Source organism: Nannospalax galili, unplaced genomic scaffold (genome assembly GCF_000622305.1).
Source record: "Nannospalax galili isolate Female #2095 unplaced genomic scaffold, S.galili_v1.0 scaffold251, whole genome shotgun sequence".
Taxonomy (NCBI): domain Eukaryota; kingdom Metazoa; phylum Chordata; class Mammalia; order Rodentia; family Spalacidae; genus Nannospalax; species Nannospalax galili.
Window position 1 is genome coordinate 569,753 of NW_008329576.1, and position 22,402 is coordinate 592,154.

A 22,402-nucleotide genomic window follows, 5' to 3' on the forward strand; every position below is an offset into this window, starting at 1 on the left:
CTTGAACTCACGGAGATCCACCTGCTTCTGCTGAGATTAAAGGCATTTGCCACCACACCTAGCACCTTCTAAGGCTGGCCTTATTCTTCCTAATGCAGTTTGAATGTGGTTAATGCAGTTTGAAGGTGGTGGATTGGACCAGATACCCCCGTTTCCTTACATGTCAATTTCTAACCATTTTTCTCTTCCTTTACCTAGGTGAGAAGAAATTTGCCTGCCCTGAGTGTCCTAAGCGCTTCATGAGGAGTGATCACCTGTCAAAGCATATCAAGACCCACCAGAATAAGAAGGGAGGCCCAGGTGTAGCCCTGAGTGTGGGCACTTTGCCCCTGGACAGTGGGGCAGGTTCAGAAGGCAGCGGCACTGCCACCCCTTCAGCCCTTATTACCACCAATATGGTAGCCATGGAGGCTATCTGTCCAGAGGGTATTGCCCGTCTTGCCAACAGTGGCATCAACGTCATGCAGGTGGCAGATCTACAGTCCATTAATATTAGTGGCAATGGTTTCTGAGATTAGGCACCTGGGGCCAGAGACACATGGGCCAATACCCACCAACCCCAGGATACAAGGTAGTGTGGGTCCAAGAGACACATGGAAGAGCGAGCCATGAGGCATTAAAGTACATGGTGGTGGAAAGAATTTGGGGAGGGAAGACAAGAGAAGAGATGGGATTGTGGCACCCACTTGTATCATCGGTGCCTCCTTGGAAGTGGAGGATGTTAGTGAGAATTCTGTTGGTGCCACACTTTGATAAGCATTTATTTAATCCCAGTTTCTTCTTACACTTCTTACTCCAGCCTCCCCATCCTGCCTTTCCCTCTGAGCTCTCCCATGATGGGTCCCCCCCTTTTCTAAAGCCATCATGCCTTGATAAATATATATGATCATTGAAATACTTTTTAACAAAAACAGATTCTATATTATATATATATACATATATATATATATATATATAAAAAGATATATAAAGATGCTTTCACAGGGGTTGGCTGGGAGGAAGAAAAAGACCATTCTGTGACCAAAATACCTTGGTCATTTTTTTTTTATTATTGCCTTATTTCTCTGTGGCTGAGCCTTACTGTGACACATCAAGCTTTTCTATAGATGTTGTCCTTGCCTCCCACCAGAGTAAGCATTCATATGCTCTGCTTTTAGTTCATATATACATATATAATGTGTTTTCTTTCTTAATTTTGTCATTTTATTTGGGATCAGCTTCTTGCACTGCTTTCCTGACTCAGTCCTTTTTGTCTCCCTTCTCTCACCTGATTATTTCATGTATTGTTTTTGATATTGATCCCTCGATTACACACTTTTGTCAGTCTTTTAAAGACCTTAGATCCAGCAGCAGAATGAAAAGCCTTGGAGCCCAGTTTTGATGTTTGAGGTAGCTTAGAGGGAGTGTTCAGAATACTACTGACGCAGGCACTTTGGTGCTGGAGAGTCAAAAATATCTCCCTTTGTTAGCTGCTCTAAGTATCAGGAAATTAGAAGTCTTTCTGTGGAATTGTATAAATATGAGACTCAGAAGGAGATAATCTTGGATTTGGTGTATAAACTGTCAAAATGGTCAGATAGTAGGGAACAGCTTTCATAGTCTTGGGTTCAGAAGTTAGTGGAATTATTAGGATATTGGTATCATTGTCTTCCAAGGTAGCTCTCAGCCTTAATGATGGGCTTCTGAGTCCAAACCCTGAAAGGAAGTATGCTTCCTCTTTTGAACATTTCTGTAGGTTCTTTCTAATGTTGTTAAGGAATATCAGCTAGTGAATCTGTTCCAGGTTTTCATTCTGCAGAATTTACAGTATGTGCCAGTGGCAAGACAGTAGTTCTTGAGATTTTTTTTCCCCCTTAACTCTTCCTTGTATGTACTTGGGTGGTTCCTAAGAAAAAAGGAAGCACACAGCCCTGGGGATGATAGCCCAGAACAAAAAGGAATCTTGTCTTACCTCTGTGGTTTACAGGAGAGATTGGGAGAAACCATCTTGTTTTCTCCGTGACCTGATTCCAGAAGAGACTGATCCAAAAATTACAGCGGCAGGGAACTCAGTGCAATTGGCACTGAGATTTAAATGCAACCAGAATTGTCCTCAAGGCCCAGCCATTAAAGCATTGTCTCTCTTGACCTTTTGGTATCTTGTCAGAGAGCTTTTCACTGTGAGGAAGTGTGGAAATGACTGTGTGTATGTGTGTAATCTATTAGGTTGGGGATAGGTTTTCTGTTAGTCAATATTTAAAGAGACCTGCAATAAAAAAAATTACCCTGATCTGATAGAACAAGTAAAGTGTTTGTGTATGACTGTGTGTGTGTGAATGTGTGTTTGTGCCTGTATATATCTTCATGCAGATGAGAAATTATATTTGAAATTACTGGGACATAAATTCAGATCAAAAGGCCTTTCAGGCCCATTATCTAGAAATCTGTCTTAAAACCTGAGTATGATCCTGAGGTCAGTTCTCTGCCTATGCTAAATCAACTACAATTATGAATGGGGGCGGGGGGAGTGTTGTACTGCACTTTTCTAAAGAAGAAACTATTTTTGTGTTTGAAAATGAAATCAATATCCAGATTGATAGCAGAATCCTTACTAAGTCTTTTGATCTTGGCTACAAATAGATGATGCTTATACATTTTATATAAAATCCATCCAAATCAGGTTCGTGCACGTTTGTGGTGTTGTTAACCTGAAATACAATAGCTGTTAATACTCTTAACAATAGTTTCCTCCATTTGGTCCTTTCTTTGCGGACTCAGTGCTGTTATCAATACTCAGGAACTTTCCTAGATCACATTTGTTAATACTGAAGTAAAGTTATCTACCCCCAGCCACCATCACACCTTTTATAGCCACAGAAAAGCAGAACTCAGACCCTGTTATTTTAGGTCTATAATCATGTGTTTTGGTATCTTTTGGAGGAAGTGGGAGGAAAACTCACCAGTATGCAGTATTTTGGTAGAACACTTCAAGGCCTAGAAGAAGCTCTCCTGTATGAAGAGCTTGGATATAAACCAGTTTAATGATGCCAAGGACCACAAGCATTCATATAAGTTATTTGATGGTGTTTTTTTCTCTCTTGAGTGAAGAACTGATGGTTTACCATCAACATCTACTTCCTTAACATTATCATGAATGAGTTTATGTCAGATTCTGCTTTTCCACCTATATCCTCTAGTGTCTTATTTGACCCTAAAACAGAAGCAGTTTCTGCTTGTGTCTCCCAGCAGCAGTGAGCCACTCAGTCTTTTTTACAGCCAGTTAAGAGGCTACATTCCTTGAGTCAGAATCTCATTACTGAAAAATCCCTTCCCTGAACTTTTGGCTAGCAGAAATTATGTAATTGACATGCATATTGATTCTGAACATTTTTAATGAGTTGTTCATTTTTTGTTTTGGTTATTTTGAGTCACAGCCTTACTCTGTAGCCCAGGCTGGCCTGGAACTCACTGTGTAACCTAGACTGGCCTTGAACTTTGGGTTAATCTTCTTGCCTCTGCCTACTAAGTGCTGGGATTACAGGTGTGTACCACCAAGCAGTTTTCATAATTTTTTTACATGACCAAACCTGGCAGGATGGTAGATGGCCACCATAGTAATCTTAAAGCATGCATCCCTTGTACTTCTAGGTTGGCCATTCACATTCATCTACATGGTATTTGACTGTCACCTTTTATCCAGAGAAGAATGACCCCACACCATCTTCCTTCAGAGACCCCCCCCCAGCTGGCACTCTGTTTTGAGGTGCTAAACAAAATGCAATATAACAGATATTTCTCAGCTTAGTTTCAGAATAAAAGAACCTTTAATCACAGAAAGTATAGATTGGAATATGGGGCAAAGGTTATAATTGGGGGAGGGTTGGAGACAAAAGCTGTAAATTACTATGGCTGATTTATTTCTACTACATATATATTTTTTGCTTTTGTATATCTTATATAGAAAACTAAGCATTGTATTTTTTTAACAAATCTGAGAAAGCACTATGAACTGCGGGTGTTTGACTTTCAAAATATATTTTGTATTGTTAATACTTCACATTATGTGAGTACTGGAAGCTGCAGATCATTGCTAGGACGCAATACATTTATATACTTTTTGAGGGGTTCTTTTGGGTGTGCTAATCAGGCCTATGTTGAGGGAGCCCTGGTGCTACGTGATTAAGGTTTTCATTCAGTTTTAAATACCCTGTTGTCTTTTGGATCTTGGGATCAGATCAGGTACGAAGGAAATGAGAACAGTTTAGCTGCCTCAAGTGAGGCCCTTTGTGTGGTTCTCCTTCCCCTACACAAAGCTGGGTAGCCCTTGGAGTTGGGAGGAGAAATTCTTGAAATCTCAGAGTGTCATCTTCCCTCAGAAGTGGGCCAGTAAGTTATGTACAAGGATGAAAGGTAGCAGCAGCAGCTTTGGGGGAAAAGGAGGATATGGCACTTATCCAACCCCATAAAACATTGCTTTTGAAAACTGCTGATAAAATATGGGCAGGTTCGTACTTTGGTTTAGGAGACTGTTCTCTAGTGCCTCTCTTGGCTCTGCTCCGGGGGTACAGACCTCTTCTAGGAGGTTCTGAATAGACTGGCTTTGAGGCTGACCTGTTTCTTTTCTTTGTCTGCCTTTCCTAAACACCACCCCCCAGGAAGACATTAAGCAGTGTTTAGCTTACTCCCTCTTCCTACTTGGCTTACTTGCCATAGATTGAAGACTGGGAAAGAAGAGGGCTGTCCTTGATTCCTTCCCTAGGTCATCCCTACTCTGACTTTCCCAACCCCAAAAACATTTCTCCACAGCATTCATTTGGGAGATGGAGTATTTGTCCCCATTTGACCCAGCCCAACTTTCTTTATCTTAGCTAAGAAAGTACAGACTGATTTTTGTCCCTCCCTTAAGACCTAGCTCAGTATAAGGGATCTGGGGGAGGGAAGGAAAGCATGACAAATGAGATTAAGCTGGGGCAGCAGATAGAGGAGACTTGATGTATCCCTTGGGTTGTGTGCTTTCCTATATCTTGCCTTCAGGAATCACACTGTGCCTTCACCTGGGAATTTGCTTTGTCTACCCAGCTTTTCTAGTAACTACTCTTAAAAAGTGTGGGTAATGGCAGTTCTTCATATTTCTGGTCACCTTTTTCTCCTAGTAACATCTAATAGCCCTTACCTAGCTAGAGTCTAGGGCACAGCATTAAGACTGTGAGGAGAATATGCTGAGACTGACTTAAGGAAACCATTTTCCTTACTCCAAAGGCAGCTGCCCCTGGGCCTGCTTCCTCTCCTGTCATCCTGAGACAGGGGTGGTGCTCCAATCTGGTGCCTAAAACAATTTTATCTTTCCTAACACTAGCAATAACCAGTTTCCATACCACTGTTGCCTTTAAACCTCTTAATATCTCATGCTGTGTTTGTTGTGGGTTCCCATCCAATTACCGCCAGGTCTGTGTGGGCAAGTACTTCGAACAGTCACTCATCTTGCTCTCCCTCACTCTTGTGTATGTATGATGTTAATCTTGTCTTTTTCCTGCTCCTTTTGTATCTTCTCTGCCTATCTTTTGTCCCTGGGTGTTTGGGGGAACTTTCTTCTTCTTTTTTTTTTTTTTTTTTTTTTTGCCTTTTGTACAAAGATTAGTTTCAATGTAGTCTGTAGCTCCTTTGTAAACCGATTAAAAAGTTTTTTAATAAATCATGTCTCTGGTGTATTGAGAGGGTTGGAAATGGGGAGTATATGATGATAACTTCATTTTTTTTTTTTTTTTTTTGGTATTTTTTGAGACAGGGTCTCCCTGTAGCCCCAGGTGTCCTGGAACTCACTATGTAGACCAGGCTGGCCTTGAACTCAGAGATCTGCCTACCTCTGCCTCCTGAGTGCTGGGATTAAAGGTGTGCACCACCACGCCCAGCTCAGTGTGTGTTTTTTTTTTGTTTTTCTGGTCTTTTTTACACAGTCTCTCTGTAGCCCCACCAGGCTGCCCTTGAACTCACAGAGATCCGCCTGCCTCTGCCTCCTGAGTGCTGGGATTAAAAGCGTGCGCCACCACACCCGGCTTCAATGTGTTTTTTAAAAAAATATTTTATGTGTATGAGTGTATTGCCTGAATGTGCACCCGTATCATGCAATGCCTATGGAACTCAGAAGAGGGTGTCAGATCCCCTGGAACTGGAGTTACAGGCAGTTGTTAGCCACCATGTGGGTGGTGGGAACGGAATCCAGGCCCTCTGCAAGAGCAGCTAGTGCTCTTAACCACTGAGCCATCTCTCCATAAATGTGGAAGACCATCTGTTTAGGTGACTTACTGTGAGTTTGAGACCAGCTTGGTTTACATAGTAAGTTCTAGTCCAGCCTGTACTATACTGTCTTAAAACAACAAAAAGGGCCATTTGTGGTGGCACATGCCTTTAATCCCAGTACTTGAGAGGCAGAGGCAGGAGGATCTCTGAGTTCAAGGCCAGCCTGGTCTACAAACTGAGTTCCAGGCCAGCTGGGACTACAGGGAGACCCTATTGAAAAAAAAAAAAATGACCAAGGTGCATAACTAAATGGTAAGATGCTTTCCTAGTATGCATTTTTTAAACATTTATTTTGCGTGTATGGAGGGTTGGTGACATGTGTGCCACAGTTTATGTGGAGATCAGAGGACAGTTTGCAGGAGTCTCTCCTGTGACATGGATTTCAGGGACTGAACTGAGGTCATCTGCTTTGGCATCAAGCATCTCTTCCACTTAGCCATTTTGCTAGCCCCAATTTTTACAGTTTTGAAACAGGGTCTTAGGTTGGAGATGTAGCTCAGTGATGCTTGCCTGGCATCCCAGCACTTTAAAAAGAAACAAACCAGTACACACAAAAGTTGAGAGAAGCTGGGCGTGGTGGCGCACGCCTGTAGTTCCAGCACTTTGGAGGAAGAGGCAGGCAGATATCTGTGAGTTCAAGGCCAGCCTGGTCTACATAGTGAGTTCCAGGACAGCTGGGGCTACAGGGAGACCCTGCTTCAAAAAGACAGGAAAAAAAAAAAGGTTGAGAGATCTTCCTGTGTAGGCCAACCTGACTTTGAACTCTGGATATTCCTGCTTCATTTAATGAATGCTGAAAATTATGCATATGCTACCATACCTAGCCTAGCAACTTTTTTTTTGAGACAAGAGATCTCACTATGTTGCACTGGCAGCCTGGAACTCTTAGACCAGGCTGACCTGGAATTCAGATCCACCTCTCTGAGTCCCAAGTGCTGAAATTAAAGGCATGTGCCGGCCATGTGCATGCTGTCAACTGAGCTACATCTCTAGTCCACTAAGCTAGACTAATGTCTTTTAAATAAACTGCTTATTTTGGGATATTTGATTTTTTAGGGGGCATGGAGATATTTTTAGATTTACAAAAAAGTTGCAAAGATATGATTTCCATATATCTTACCCGGTTTCTTCCATTTTTTTTTTCTGTTTATGTCTGAGATAGGGTCTCTGTGTAGCCCAGGCTAACCTTTAAACTCAAGGCAACCCTCATGCCTCAGATTCCTGAGTGCTGGAATTATAGGTATATGCTCAAAAATCCAAACAACTCTGTGTGAGTAGTGAATGCAGGTGTGGGCATGTCACAGTGTACGTGTGGACAACCTTGGGTGTCCTCTCCTCCACCTTGTTTTGAGACAGAGTCGCTTGGTTTTCTGCTGCATGTTCCAGGCTAGCTGGTCTGGAACTTCTGAGGATTCTCTTGTTTCCACCTCTTAATCTCACAGGAGCACTGACATTACAGATGCTCACATTCAGCATCAGCCCTGTATGTGGTTTCTGGACATTCAAACTCAGGTGCTCATGTGTGTGTAGCAAGCACTTGGCATTTTTGCCCATTGAGCTATCTCCCTAGCCCTCACTTTTGTTTTTTGAGACAGGGTCTTGGTCTGTAGCCCAAGCTGTTCTGGAAATGACTATATAGGTCCAGGCAGGCCACAAACTTGCAGCCTTACAATTGTTGGGATTGCAGGTATAAGCCACCATACTTGGCTGCCTCCTCATTCTATGTATGTGCACACACAGGCTCTTGTGGACTGTGGTCCACATGTGGAGATCAGAGGACAACTTCCAGTGTTGGTCCTTGCCATTTTTGAAGCAAGGCCTCTGTCACTGTGCTATGTATGCCAGGCTAGCTGGCACTCAAGCTGCCAGGGATTCTGCTGTGTCTGCTCAATTTTTTTTTTTTCGGTCATTTTGAAGCAGGGTCTCCCTGTGGCCCCAGCTGTCCTGGAACTTACTATGTAGACCAGGCTGGCCTTGAACTCACAGAGATCTGCCTGCCTCTGCCCCCTGAATGCAGGGATTAAAGGCATGAGCCACCACGCCCAGATTGCTTAATTTTATATTAATATATTTTATACTTGCGTTACAATGTAATTCTGTATTACTTTGTTGCTTAAATTGTCTCAGCTTTGGTCATTGAGAGTTCTTTCAGGTTGATTCCTGTATCCATTTGATACATACATACATCTTTCTGGTTTTTGAGCACCATTTTTTAAAAAAAATATTTTTATGTGTATGCATGTATATAAGTGCACCTGTGTCTTGCAATGTCTGGAGGTCAGAAGAGGGTGTCGAGTCCCCTGGAACTGGAGGTAGGGACAGCTATTTGCTGCCATGTGGGTGCTGGGATTCAAACCTGGGTCTTCTGCAAGAACAGCCAGTGTTTGTAACTGCTGAGCCATCTCTCCAGCCCTTGAGCACCATTTTTAAAAAATTATGTGTATATATGTGTCTATGTTCAGAAAGGGATGTCAAATCCCCCTGAACCTGGAGTTACAGGTGAGTATGGTGCCAGGAACCGAAGTTGGTTCCTCTGGAAGAACAGCAATTGCTTTTAACTGTTGAGCCATCTCTCCAGCCCCAATCAGCCATTTCTTTAAGCCGCTTTTGGTTCCTTTAATTGGAGTGTGGCATTTAGAAAACTAGATCTAGCCATAACATTAAAAAAAGAATTATTTTTTGTGTGTATAGGGTGTGTGTGTGTACAAATGCATGCCATGATGTGGAGGTCAGAGGACAACTTGTGGGAGTCTGTTCATTTCTTTTGATCTTGTGGGTCCCAGGGATTGAACTCAGTTGTCAGGCTTGGTGGCAAGTGCTTTTACTCAGTGAAGCCATCTCACTGGCCTGCCGTAACATATTTTACATTTACTTAATACTAGCCTGTATCTAACATTAAATCTGGATTATGGGTCCTTCTGAATAGATGTTATCTCCCGATCTCCTAATAGTCCAACAAGCTACAGTTTTACTTCCTTTTCTACCTCTCCAAGAAATCTTCAGTTCTCTGTGGTTATAGTTCAGTATACTGTGCTTAGAAGCATTGTTAATGATCTTGCTTATTTGACTTCTTGTATGTACTTTGTCAGTACTCAACCATATCAACACTGAGCTATGGGTAAACTCAGCCTTTTGATTGCCACATACAGCCATGAGCAGTATATCAGCAATATAACATTTTGATTTTTTTTTTCTTTTTACCTTTTTGAGACAGGGTCTCCCTGTAGTGGGGCTGGCTTGGAACTCACTAGGTAGACCAGGCTGGCCTTGAACTCACAGAGCTCCACCTGCTTCTGCTTCCCAAGTGCTGGGATTAAAGGCATGCGCCACCATACTCAGAACATTTTGACTTTATTGGGAGTTCACGTGTCTGTTTCAGGATGCATGATCAGTGTGGGTGGTTTGCATAGGTACATGTGAATGTGTGTGTGGAGGCCACAGATTGCTGTCAGGTATCTTTCCCTATCACTTCTCCACTTACTTTATTTTCTATGTTTTAGATAGGGTCTCACTATGTAGCCCTGGCTACTATGTATGTGGTACTGAGGTAGAGGATAAGAAGCTAAATAAGACAGTCTCCACCTCCAAAGACTTCATAGTGTGGCATGTATGACGAATACCATCAAGTGCTAGTTTCTCAATCCTGACCTCATTTTCAGCAGATCATTTGCTTCTTCATGGAGAAAAGGGAAGCATGAATTTCTCCAAACTTCTCTGTCCTCTTCATTACCAACACGAATATTTTCACCAATTTGCCTCTCCCCTTTTTCCCTAGGAAACAAATACTATTTTCCCTTCGTAAGCCCCCCCCCCACCATTTTGCTCTCAACCTTATTTAACTTTGTTCTGTGTTTTGACATTCTTTTGTCTCCAGCCTCTCCTTTGGCTCCCTTGTTAGCCTATAAATATGTTCTGTTCTCCCTGTCTACCCTAATTCTGAAAAAAAAAAAAAAAAAAAAAAAATTTGAATTTTCAGGTTGCTGTTTTTTGTTTTTGTTTGTTTTTTGTTTTTTGTTTTTTTTTTGGTCTTTTTGAGACAGGGTCTCCCTGTAGCCCCAGCTGTCCTGGAACTCACTATGTAGACCAGGCTGGCCTTGAACTCACAGCGATCCACCTGCCTCTGCCTCCCAAGTGCTGAAATTAAAGGTGTGTGCCACCATGCCCAGCATATGTTTTAATTATCTTCATTTCCAGAGTTAGTAAAAGCAGTTTGTACTCATTTTTTCATTCTTTATTCACTCCTCATACCACTTTGCTAGCACCCATCCTCTCAAAACTCATTACATTAGCAGCTGCAACCTGGTTGCACCACCAGTGCTTTTTTAGACATTAGCCTCTTAGACCTCTCTGCAACAGTGTGCTACTACTTGGTGACTGCTGAAACTTAAAGCTTTCTTGTGGCAGAATGTGACACTAATGGGCTGGAGAGATGGCTCAGCTGTGGGTAAAGGCACTTCCTATCAAGCCTGACAACCTGTGTTTGAACCCTGGGACCCACCTAATGGAAGGAGAGAGCCATGCCCTGTAGCATGCACATCCCTCTCACACATACACAATAAGTAAATGTAAAGAATAGTAAAAAAGGAACTGGAAAGATGGATCCGTGGTTAAATAGATAGATAGGTAAATAAATAAACAAAAAGCCAGGTCTAGCACTTGGGAAGCAGAGACAGGTAGACCTCTCTCTCTGTTCCAGGTCTACATAGCAAGTTCCAGACAGGCCTCATAGTGTACATAGTGAGACCCTGTCTCAAAAAAATTTATAGCCAGGCATGGTGGCACATGCCTTTAATCCCAGCACTTGGAGGCAGAGGCAAGCAGATTTCCTAGTTCAAGGCCAGACTGGTCTACATGGTGAGTTCCAGGGCAACTAGGACCACAGGGAGACCCTGTTTCAAAAAGACACACACACACACACACAAAAATACACACAGTTGCAATCCAACATTGAAAAAAAAAGAATGTAACACTGATACTCTTGTATCATTTGGAGCCTTCCTAGTATCCATCATAGTAATTCCTTCCTTCCTTTGGTCCTGGAATGTCAGTATTCCCTCTCTTAGGTCCTTTCTACCTTTCTCTTAAGTCTTTGCTTTTTTGTCTTGCTTTGTAGACCAGCCTGGCACTTGTAACGATCTTCCTACCTGTGTCTCTGATTGTGCCACTGTGCCTGGCTGCCAACTAGGTATTTATGTACATGTTGATGATGCCCAAATTTGTGCATGTGTGTGATGCATGTACCCATGCATGTGTATGTGGAAGCTAGAGGAAGACATCAGGTATCTTCCTCTATCAATCTTGAAATGCTTGAAATGAAGACAGGGTCCTTCACTGAACCAGAAACCTGCTGTTTCAGCTAGGCAGGCTAGCCAGTGGGCTTCCAGGATCCATCTGTCTCCCATCTGGACAATGCTGGGATAATGCGAATACATGCCCCTATGCCCATGGCTGCTGGGGATTTAAACTCATGCCTGAAAATCTTCAGCCTTAATTTTTTTGATCTGGAAGCCTACTTGCTGGGCACTTTTGTCTAAATGTCCAATAGATAAAGGGGAAATAATCCTTTGTGTTCCAACTCTCTTTTTAAACATCAGCAAGATTTTAGATTTTATTTATTTATTTATTTAAATTTTGGTCTATCTCAAGACACGCTCTTCCTGTAGCCCCAGCTGACCTGGAACTCACTATGTGGATCAGGCTGGCCTTGAACTAACAGAGGTCTGCCTGCCTTTGCCTCCTGGGTGCTGGGATTAAAGTGTGCCCATACCCAGCTGATTTATTTTATTTGTATTTGTGTGTGTGTGTGTGTGTGTGTGTGTGTGTGTGTGCTCATATGTGCAAATGCCTGTGGAGGCCAGAAGAGGGAGTCAGATTCCCCTAGAGCTGGAGTTACAGGTAGCTGTGAGATGCTTGATGTGGGTTCTGGGAACTCTTAACAGTATTATTATCAGCCAGGTGTGATGGCACATGCCTTTAGTCCCAGCATTCAGGAGGCTGAGGCAGATGGCTCTTTGTGAGTTCAAGGCCAGTGTGGTCTACATAGTGACTTCCAGTCCAGCTGGGGTTGCAGGGAGACCCTGTCTCAAACAAAATAAAACAAAAAAATGTTATCTAACCCTTGATGACTGTCCTAGTTTGTTTCTTCATTGCTGTGACAAAACACTCTGACCATTACCAACTTGGGGAGGAAAGGGTTTATTCAGCTTACATCTCCCAGGTCGTAGTTCATCAGGGAGCCCAAGGTAGGAACTCAGGGCAGGAACCTGGAGACAGGAGCTGGATCACAGGACATGGAGGAACGCTGCTTACAGGCTTGCTCCCCTGGCCCCTGCTCAGCCTGCTTTCTTATGCAACACAGGCCCACCTGCCCAGGGGTGGCACCACCCACAGTGGGCTGGGCCCTCCCACATCATTCATCAAGAAGATGCCCCTCAGACATGGCCACAGGCCAATCCAATAGAGGCAATTCCCCGATTGAGGCTCCCTCCACCCAGGTGTGTCACATTGACACTGAAGCATCCAGCACAGTGACTTACGCCTGAAACCATAGCACGTCATTTTTCAGTTCTCCCTTTCACCTGCCAGCAGTCATTTTGTCACTAGTCTTTTTTTTTCTTCAGTACTAGGGCTTCACACATGCTAGGTAAGCACTCTACCACTGAACTTTATCCATAGCCCACCATTACTTATATAATGTATTTCAACTTTTTCTTTTTTTTTCTTTTTTTTTGGTGGTACTGAGGCTCCATTGCCTTTGTGCATGCCAGGTAACAACTGTACTACTGACCCACATCTTTAGCCCCAGCTCACTCAAGTAAAGTGCTTGTTATACATATAGGAGGACCTAAGTTTGGATCCTTGAGACCCAAATGAAAAAGCAAGGTATGGTAGCACACACCAATCCAAGCACTGGGAGGCAGAGACAGTAGACTATCTGGGAGCCAAATCGGTGAGCTCCAGGTTCAGTGAGAAACCTAGTCTTAGGCAAGCATGAAGACTTGAATTCAGATCTCCAGCACCCATGTACAAAAAAAAAAAAAAGTCAGGGGCCTATGAGATGGCAGGTAAGGGCACTTGTTACTAACCCTGACAACCTAAGTTTGATTCTCCAGATACAGATGGTGGAAGGAGAGAACCCTGACTCCCACAAGTTGTCCTCTGACTTCCATGAGTGCCCCCAAGGAACCTATGTACCCACATATATACACACACATAACAAAATAAGTATAGGTAAAATAAACCAGGTGCAGTGGCCTGTGCTATAATCCCAGCACTGGGGAGACAGAGACAGGAGGATCCCCTGGGTTTTGCTGGTCAACCAGCAAATTGACAAGCTCCAAGTTCAGTGAGAGAACCTGTTGCAAAAATAAAGTGGAAGGTGTTGAAGAGGACAGCCAACATTGACCTCTACCTCTGGCCACCACATGGACACAAACATGCAATTTTTCATCTTCATTTAGCAATAAGGTGGCCTTCTTCAACCTCCCAAGTGCTAAGGTTGGCCCACCACACCTGCCATCTTTTTTTCTGAGATGAGGTCTTGGTAGTTGCTCAGGGCTGTTCCCAAACCCCTGAGCACTCAAGCGAGCTTCACGAAGCAGCCTCCCTCGTAGCTGGGCTGTGTCCAACTTCATCTTTTTTTGTCTTTCCTACTGTTTAGGCTTTTGTTTCTTTTCATTATATATTTTTTTGTTTTGATTATTAAAAAATATTTTTTTCATTTTTATTTTTTACGTGTATGAGTGTATTGCCTGAATGTGGGTAGGTGCACCCATGTTGTGCAGTACCTGAGGAGGGCAGAAAAGAGTGTCAGGTCCCCTGGAATTAGAGTTACAGACAGTTGTTAGCTGCAATGTGGGTGCTGGGAATTTAACCTGGGTCCTCTGGAAGAACAGCCAGTGTTCTTAACTGCTGAGCCATCTCTCTAGCACCCTGTTTTTTTTTGAGACAGGGCACCCTCTAGCCCCAGATGGCCTGGAACTCATGGAGATCTACCTGCTTCTGCCTTCTGAGTGCTGGGATTAGAGGAATGTGCCACTATACCCTACTGTATTTTATTTTTGTATTTCATTTTTGAGACAGAATCCCCCTATGTAGCCAAAATTGGGCCTCTAATTTGTGTTCCTGATATTCTTACCTCATCCTTCAGACTGCTGGGATGCCCTACCATGTGAGGCTGCTCTTTACGTATTATAACTGATTTACCAAAGCCCCAGTCATCCATCTTCTACATTTTCACATGCCTCTTGCCTAAAATCTTTTGATTTTAGGAAGTCTTAAGCTCTTTGATATAAAATTGAAAACCTATCAGACTCTATCTCTTTGGTGATTTTTTATTTTTTTTTTGTCTTTTTGAAACAGGGTCTCCCTGTAGCCCCAGCTGGCCTGGAATTCAATATGTAGACCAGGCTGGCCTCAAACTTACAGAGATTGCCTGCCTCTGCCTCCCAAGTGCTGGGACTAAAGGCATGTGCCACCAGGGGCTTTGTGCTTGCTAGACAAACCCCTCATTTCTTTTTGCCTATTGGATTTAAAAAAAATTTTTTGGGGGGGGTTGAGACAAGGTCTCCCTGTAGCTCCAGCTGGCCTGGAACTCACTATGTAGACCAGGCTGGCCTCAAACTCACAGAAATCCGCCTGCCTCTGCCTCTCAGGTACTGGGGTTAAAGGTGTGCACCACCATGCCTGGCTTGGATTTAAATTTTTTAATTACATTTATGTGTATGTTTGTGTTGGGTGTGTGTATATGTATGCCACAGTACATGTGTGGAGGTCAGAGGACAATTTTCAGGAGCCAGTTCTCTCCTTCTACCACACAGGTCCTGCAGATTGAACTCAGCTTGTCAGGATTTCAGGCAAGCACTTTTACCTGCTGAGCCATCTCGCCAGCCCTGAATCAGGTCTTTAACTGGGTTCCTCATTACTAGAAGTTGCTAAAAGTGAGGTTATCCTTTTATTCAATCTTATTTTCTAGATAGTCTGTTTTTAGTCTAAACTAGAAAGTTCTGGGTTTATCCAGAGGTTGAGTCAGTTCTGTGTGAGTGCCCTTAAGGAGGCTTTTTTGTTTTGTTTTTGTTTTCTTCTAGTTTTTTTAAAAAAAATTTTTTTTTTTTGGCTTTTTGAGACAGGGTTTACCTTAAAAAAATTTTTATGAAACTTTTATTGAGAATTTCATACATGCATGTAAGGTGTTTTGATCAAATCCATGCCCACTCCTTCCCTTCCAATATTGCCCCCTCTGAAGAAGTAACCCTAAAATCTTTTAAGGATTAGATAAGAGCTCCCAAATACTTTTGACATTTTCGGCCTTTGGAATAGAGTATGTTGCTAACAGGCCCAAGGACATTTTGACTTTTAGCCAAGAAACTGGCTACATTTCTTTGGGGTCTTTTTACCGTAACTGCCTAGCCAATTCCTACCTCCTTAAGGAGGTTTTTACCTCCAAGTTGCATCTCACAGTCTGAGGCCAGCAGCTGTCTTCACATAGATGACAGAGCAGGCTTAAGAGGATGATGGTTTATGCCAGTGCAGCCTGAAACATACAGACACGCCTACCAGACCACAGGATGCCCTGGCAGGTCCCTCTAGCTTGGGACTTAGAATGCTCTGTCCAGGCCTCAGGAAAGCCCCAGGTCTGAACTGTGGCTTTCAGACTGTCCCTGAGTCACCAAGCAATGATACCATTCTTGGGTGAAGTAACAGCCACCGAGGTAGGATGGAGCACAGGTCTTGTTCCCTCCTGAGCCTATGACTAGCATGTAACTCCTCACTTAATAGCTAATTGATCACAGTTTTTGTTTTGTTTGTTGAGATAGAGTCTTACTATGTAACCCTGACTGACCTGGAACTAACTTTGTATCTCACAGAGATCTGCCTGCCTCTGCCTCCTGAGTGCTGGGATTAAAGGTGTATGCCACCATACCCATCCTTGATCTCAGTTCTTGATGGCACTGGAGGCTTCAGAACCCTCCACACAGATGTCCAAGCATTTGTTCACAGTAGTCATGGCATGTGGAGCCTGTTGAGATAACCTGAGTTTCATCCCTGGGACCCACATGGTAGAAGGACTTCTGCAAGTTGTCCTCTGACCTGCACGTTGTGGCGCGCGCGCACACACACACACACACACACACACACACACACACACACAGACTGTAATTTTTTTTTTTAAAAAAGGAAGGGAGCTGGAGAGATGGTTCAGTGGTTAGGAGCATTGGCTGCTGGGTGGTGGTGCATGCCTTTAATCCCAGCATTTGGGAGGCAGAGGTAGGTGGATCTCTGTGAGTTCAAGTTCAAGGCCAGCTTGGTCTACATAGTGAGTTCCAGGTCAGCTGGGACTACAGGGAGACCCTGCCTCAAAAGAAAAAAAAAAACACCACTGGCTGCTTTTGCAGAGGACCCCCCAGGTTCGATTCCCAGCACTCACATGGCAGCTAACAACCATCTGTAACTCCAGTTCTCGGACATCGACGCCCTCTTCTGGATTCTATGGGCATTGCATGCACATGGTTCACTTACATGGAGGCAAAACATTCACTCATACATATAAAATGAGTAAATATTTTTTTTAAAAAAGGCCCTGACTCTACAGAAGACTATTTCCTAAAAACACCAAAGGAAGTACTTGGTCTTCCCCCTCCCTGGAAACACCCCCAGGAGTGTGGGTCTACTTGGTCCAGTTGACTCTAGGGCTGTCCTAATGCTTCATGAGTGTGTCCAGGTGGCAGCTAAAGTCCTTCACTCTCTGCTTGTGGGTTTTGGATGCTTCCCTTAGGATCCTTTCTATTTACCACTTCTCTTGCATTTTCTTGGAGGCTTTGACCAAGGTCTGCTTGCACCCACCCGCACGTGCTAGCAGCATGTGTGGAGGTCAGAGGACCACTTTGGGGAGTTGGCTCTCTCCTTTTACCGTAGGTACAGGGATCAAACTCAGGTTTTCAGGGCAAGTGCTTTTACCTCCTGGGCCAGAGCCATCTCACCTGCCCCTTCTCCTTTTTGTTCTTTCTCTAAGCTTCCAGAAATTCCACTTTGTCTTCAGTTTTCTCTCTGTCTCTGTGTCTGTGTCTGTCTTTTTTGGTGTTGGGGAATTGAACTTAGGGTCTTACACATGCTAGGTAAGTGCTCTACCACTGAGTTGTATTTCCAGTTCTGGTCTTCTTTTCCTTCTTCCACTTGCTCATACCAAGCTCTGTGATGCCTTTCGGTTTCAGTGGATCCTTTGTAGGTCTCGATGATGTTCCCTGATAGTTCAGTGGATAGATGGCCCTGGGGTTTTTGTTTTGTTTATTAACATTTATTTATGTGGGGGCTGGAGAGATGGCTCAGTGACGGGCACTGACTTTTCTTCCAGAGGACCTGGGTTCAGTTCCCAGAACTTACATGGTAGCTAACAACTCTCTGAAACTCCAGTTCCAGGGTATCTAACACTCTCTTCTGGCCTCTGCGGGCACTGCATGACATGGATGCATTTATATACATGTAGGCAAAACACTCATGCACATAAATTAAAAATAAATAAAAATGTGTGAACATGCACACATGTGTGCAAGGGTGTGTGTGTATAAACAGTCTCTGAGATGGCTCAGCACCCACATGGTGGCTATGAACCGTCCTTAACTCCAGTTACAGGGGAATCCAAAACCCTCTTCTGACCTCTACAGCACGACATGTGCACGATATGTACACAACACAGGTGCATTCACATACATGCAGGCAATACATTCATACACATAAAACAAAAATAATAAATAAAATTTTATTTTTCTTTTTGAAGCAGGGTCTCCCTGTAAGCCCCAGCTGTCCTGGAACTCACTATGTAGTCCAGGCTGGCCTTGAACTCACAGAGATCTGCCTGCCTCTGCCTCCCAAGTGCTGGGATAAAAGGCATGCGCCACCATGCCTGGCCTATTTTTATTTTCTTATGTGTATGATGAGTGTTTTGCCGGCATGCTATGGAAATACACCTGTGCATGCAGTACCCATGGAGGCCAGAAGAGGGCATTGGATCCCCTGGCACTGGAGTTAGCCACCATGTGTTTGCTGTGAACTGAACCCAGGTCCTCCGCAAGAGCAGCCTGTGCTTAACTGCTAAGTGTCTCTCTAGCTCCTTTTTTTTTTTTTTTTCAAACTGGTCAACCATTGAGTTTATTTCAGATACTCACAGGAGTATGGTGGAGGTATTATTTACAGGATAAAGACCAGTCTCAGGGCTGGGGAGATGACTTAGCAGTTGAGAGCACTGGCTGTTTTTGCAGAGGACCCAAGTTCGATTCTCAACACCCATGGCAGCTAACAAAACCCTGTAACTCTAGTTCTAGGGAATTTAAAGCCCTCTTCTAACCTCTGTGGGCATTGCACAACATGTACTTATATACATGCAGGCAATACACTCATACAGATAAAATAAAAATAATAAATAAGGGATTGGAGAGCTAGCTCAGCGGTTAAGAGCACTGACTGCTCTTGAAGAGGACCCAGGTTTGATTCCCAGCACCCACATGGCGGCTACAAACTGTTCTTAACTCCAGTTCCAGGGAATCCGAAGCCCTCTTCTGACCTCCACGGCATTGCACAACACAGGTGCACTCACATACATGCAGGAATACCCTCATACACATAAAATAAATAATAATAAATATTTTTTAATTAATAAATTAACAAAAAAGAAATAAAAGACCAGTTTCAGGTAGCTAGGCAAGTCTTCAAATCTTTTATTATTATCATTTATTTTTTGGCCACATGTGCACCATACCTTTAATTCCGGCACTCTAGAAGAGGTGGACTGATCTCCTGTAAATTTGAGACCAGCCTGATGTACATAGTGAGTTCCAGGCCAGCCAGGGCTACATAGTGAGATTATGTTTCAAAAATAAATAAATAGGGGCTGGAGAGATGATTCAGTGGTTAAGAGCACTGGTTGTTCTTACAGAAGACCCAGATTCAAACCCCAGCACCCACATGGCAGCTAACAACTGTCCCTAACTCCAGTTCCAGAGGCTCTGACACCCTCTTCTGTCCTCCGAGGGTACTGCACAACACAGGTGCACTCACACATGCAGATAATACACTCATACACATAAAAATAAATAAAAATTAAAAAATTTTAAATTAATTTAAAAAAATTTACATTTGTTGTGTATATATATGGGAAGTGGGGTGCACATACCACAGCATGCATGCGAAGGTCAGAGAACAGCTTGCTAGAGTCTTCTTTTCTTTCCTTCCACAATGTAGGTTTCGAAAATCGAACTCAAGTCCACCAGGCTTGACAGTAAGTGATTGTACCTGATGAGCCATCTTGAAGGGCCTGGCCTTGAGTTCTTGATTTTCCTGTCTCTACCTTCCAAGTGATGGGATTACAAGCACACACTAGTTCTCTTTGAAGGCCCAGTACCTAATGGAATAGTTTTTCTTTCTTTTCTTTTTCTTTTTGTATGTTGTTCTGTTTACATTTGTCTTAATTTACTTTTGGTGTGTGTGTGTCTGTGTATGTGCACAGAGTTGCATGAAGGCCATAGGAGGACATCGGGTGTCCTGCTCCATCAGTCTCCATCTCATTCCCTTGAGACAGGGTCTCTCACTGAACCTGGAGCTAGGCTCGTAGCCAGCAGGCCCCAGAAATCCTCCTGCCTCCAACCTCCACAGGGCTATGTTGTAAGTATGTGCAGCCGCACACCTTTTTGTGTGGGTGCTACAGAATCAAACTGAGGTACTCATGCTTTCACAGCAAGTGCTTTTATCTACTGAGCCATCTCTCTAGCCCCCTGTGTGTTTGTTGAAACAGAGTCTTGCCATGGTACCCATGCTGGCCTCAAACTTAACAGCTATCTTCCTTGCTTCATCCTTCTAAGTCTTAGAATCGCAGACATGTATCACCATGCCCAGTTTATGAAATACTTTTTCTTCATTGAGACCTAATACATTCTTGATGAATTGAACGACTAAACAACTCACCTTGGCTCTATAATCAGTTGGATGCAAGGTAAATTATTAAGTCACTGCTGACTTGAAACAGGAAATTCTATTGAAAATCATTTGTGTATTTGGAATCCAGGAAATCTTTACTCCTATGCTGCCCTTCTTCAGGACTCTCCCAAGCCCTCAGCTCTCAAGTTATTATGCTTTTTATAATCATCTCAACTCTAAAAACTGACACCCAAGGTGGGCATGGTGGCACACACCTTTAATCCCAGCACTTGGGAGGCAGAGGCAGGCCTGTGAGTTAGTTCAAAGGCCAGCCTGATCTACATAGTGAGTTCCACGACAGCTGGGGCTATAGTGAGACCCCGTCTCAGAAAACAAAACAAAATTTGTTTTTCTTGAGGGGGTCTTTTTGAGACAGGGTCTCTCTGTAGCCCCAGCTGTCCTGGAACTCACTATGTAGACCAGGCTGGCCTTGAACTCACAGAGATCCACCTGCCTCTGCCTTCCGAGTGCTGGGATTAAAGGCATGCACCACCATGCCCGGCTACAAAATTTGTTTTTATTTATGTGTTTGTGTGAACCTATAAGTGTATACAGGTGCCCACCCAAGCAGAAAGGAGCATAGGCTTACAGGCAGTTGTGAGCCCCCCAATATGGTTGCTGGAACTGTACTTGGGTTCTCTGTAAAAGCAGCAAACACTCTTAACTACTAAGCCATCTCTCCCCAGCCCTTATCAGTTGCTTTCAGCTCCCCCCCCCCCCCTTTTTTTTTCAGACAGGGTCTCTAGTCCAGGCTAGTGTGAAACCCACTAGGTAGCCCAATTGGAACAATCCTCCTGCCTCAGACTTCCAAATACTGAGATCACAGGCATGAGTTACCATGACTGGCTTCTGGGTTGTTTCTTTCTTCAAAAGGAGTAGTTATCCAAGGCTTTGCTGAGGAAGTGGCTTTGTTGCTGCAGCCTTACCCTATTCCCACTCTGGAGGAGACAATCTCCAGAAGCATTCCAGACCAAAGAAACTATTTGATCTTCAACTGCCCACATCCCCTAACTTATCTGATCTCAGAGCTGGTGAAGAAAGACAGCAGGAACTAGGCATGTTCTACCTCACTAGCACAGCCCTGCAGACCCCCAGAAGGGTCTAAGGAAGGACAGGAAACTGTCTCTAGCCCTGGTCTTTCCTCCAGCTGCTGTTTGACAGCTGTTGGAGCTTTTACTGGTGCCTCCTCATACAAATTTCCTAGGAAAAAGGCCCCAGCATGAATTGGGGAGAGAAGCTAGGGGAACATGGAACCAGTCTGCTCTAATTTTCTGTGGAATCAGCTGTTCACAGGTATGGAAATGTTTATCTATGACTAGTCTCTTCCTCTGGGGAAGAATGGGCTTGGGCTCTTGTCTCTATTGCAACACAAGCCACAGACCTCTTTGTCTAGATTGATATGCCCTTTACACACCTTTGGCCTCTCTTCATATTTTATAGTCCTGTAGTTTACAACATGTGAAGGGTACCGTGACTGTTAGTCACAGGAGGCCCTTTTGCCAAGGTCAGACCAGAGTTTCTGCTGTCTGCTGATGTCTGGTGGTGAGAATCTGAACTGTACTCTCCCTTTCTAGTTAGTGGCCTGTTGGCAGAGAATGCTATCTACACATTTTCTCAACAACTCAAATTCAAATATTATAAACAGTGGAACTATTTCTTTAGTTACTGAATTTTGGATTTTTTTTTATTTTTTGTCTTTTTGAGACAGGGTCTCCCTGTAGCCCCAGATGTCCTGGAACTCACTGTGTAAACCAGGCTGGCTTTGAACTCACAGAGATCCACCTGCCTCGGCCTCCCGAGTGCTGGGATTAAAGGTGTGCACCACCATGCCCGGCTTCTATTATTATTTTTATTTTATAAGTGTATGAGTGTATTGGCTGCATTGCGTGTCGTGCAATGCCCATGGAGGTCAGAAGAGGCTGTCGGATTCCCTGGGACTGGAGTTACAGACACTGTTGTTAGCTGCCATGTGGGTGCTGGGATTTGAACCCAGGTCTTCTGCAAGAACAACCAGTGTTCTTAACCGTTGAGCCATCTCTCCAGCCCTGGATTTGTTTTAAGGCATCATTGTGTAATACAGAGAACAGAAGCTGGGCTTTGGAATCATACTTGGGTTCAAATCCCAGGTCTGCTCTCTCTCTCTCTTTCTCTCTCTCTCTCT

General features: G+C 43.7%; 1 protein-coding gene across 3 annotated transcripts in view; it reads left to right on the top strand.

Moving 5' to 3' along the window:
- Sp1 (Sp1 transcription factor) overlaps positions 1-4,757 on the top strand; it is a 30,609-nt gene extending 25,852 nt beyond the window's left edge. For all 3 annotated transcript variants that reach the window (XM_008838591.3, XM_029566320.1, XM_029566318.1), the window contains exon 6: positions 199-4,757. In XM_008838591.3, coding sequence (XP_008836813.1) covers positions 199-512 — 314 coding nt within the window. In that variant the 3' untranslated portion in view covers positions 513-4,757. The remainder of the gene's footprint in view (positions 1-198) is intronic.
- Positions 4,758-22,402: the final 17,645 nt, after the last annotated feature.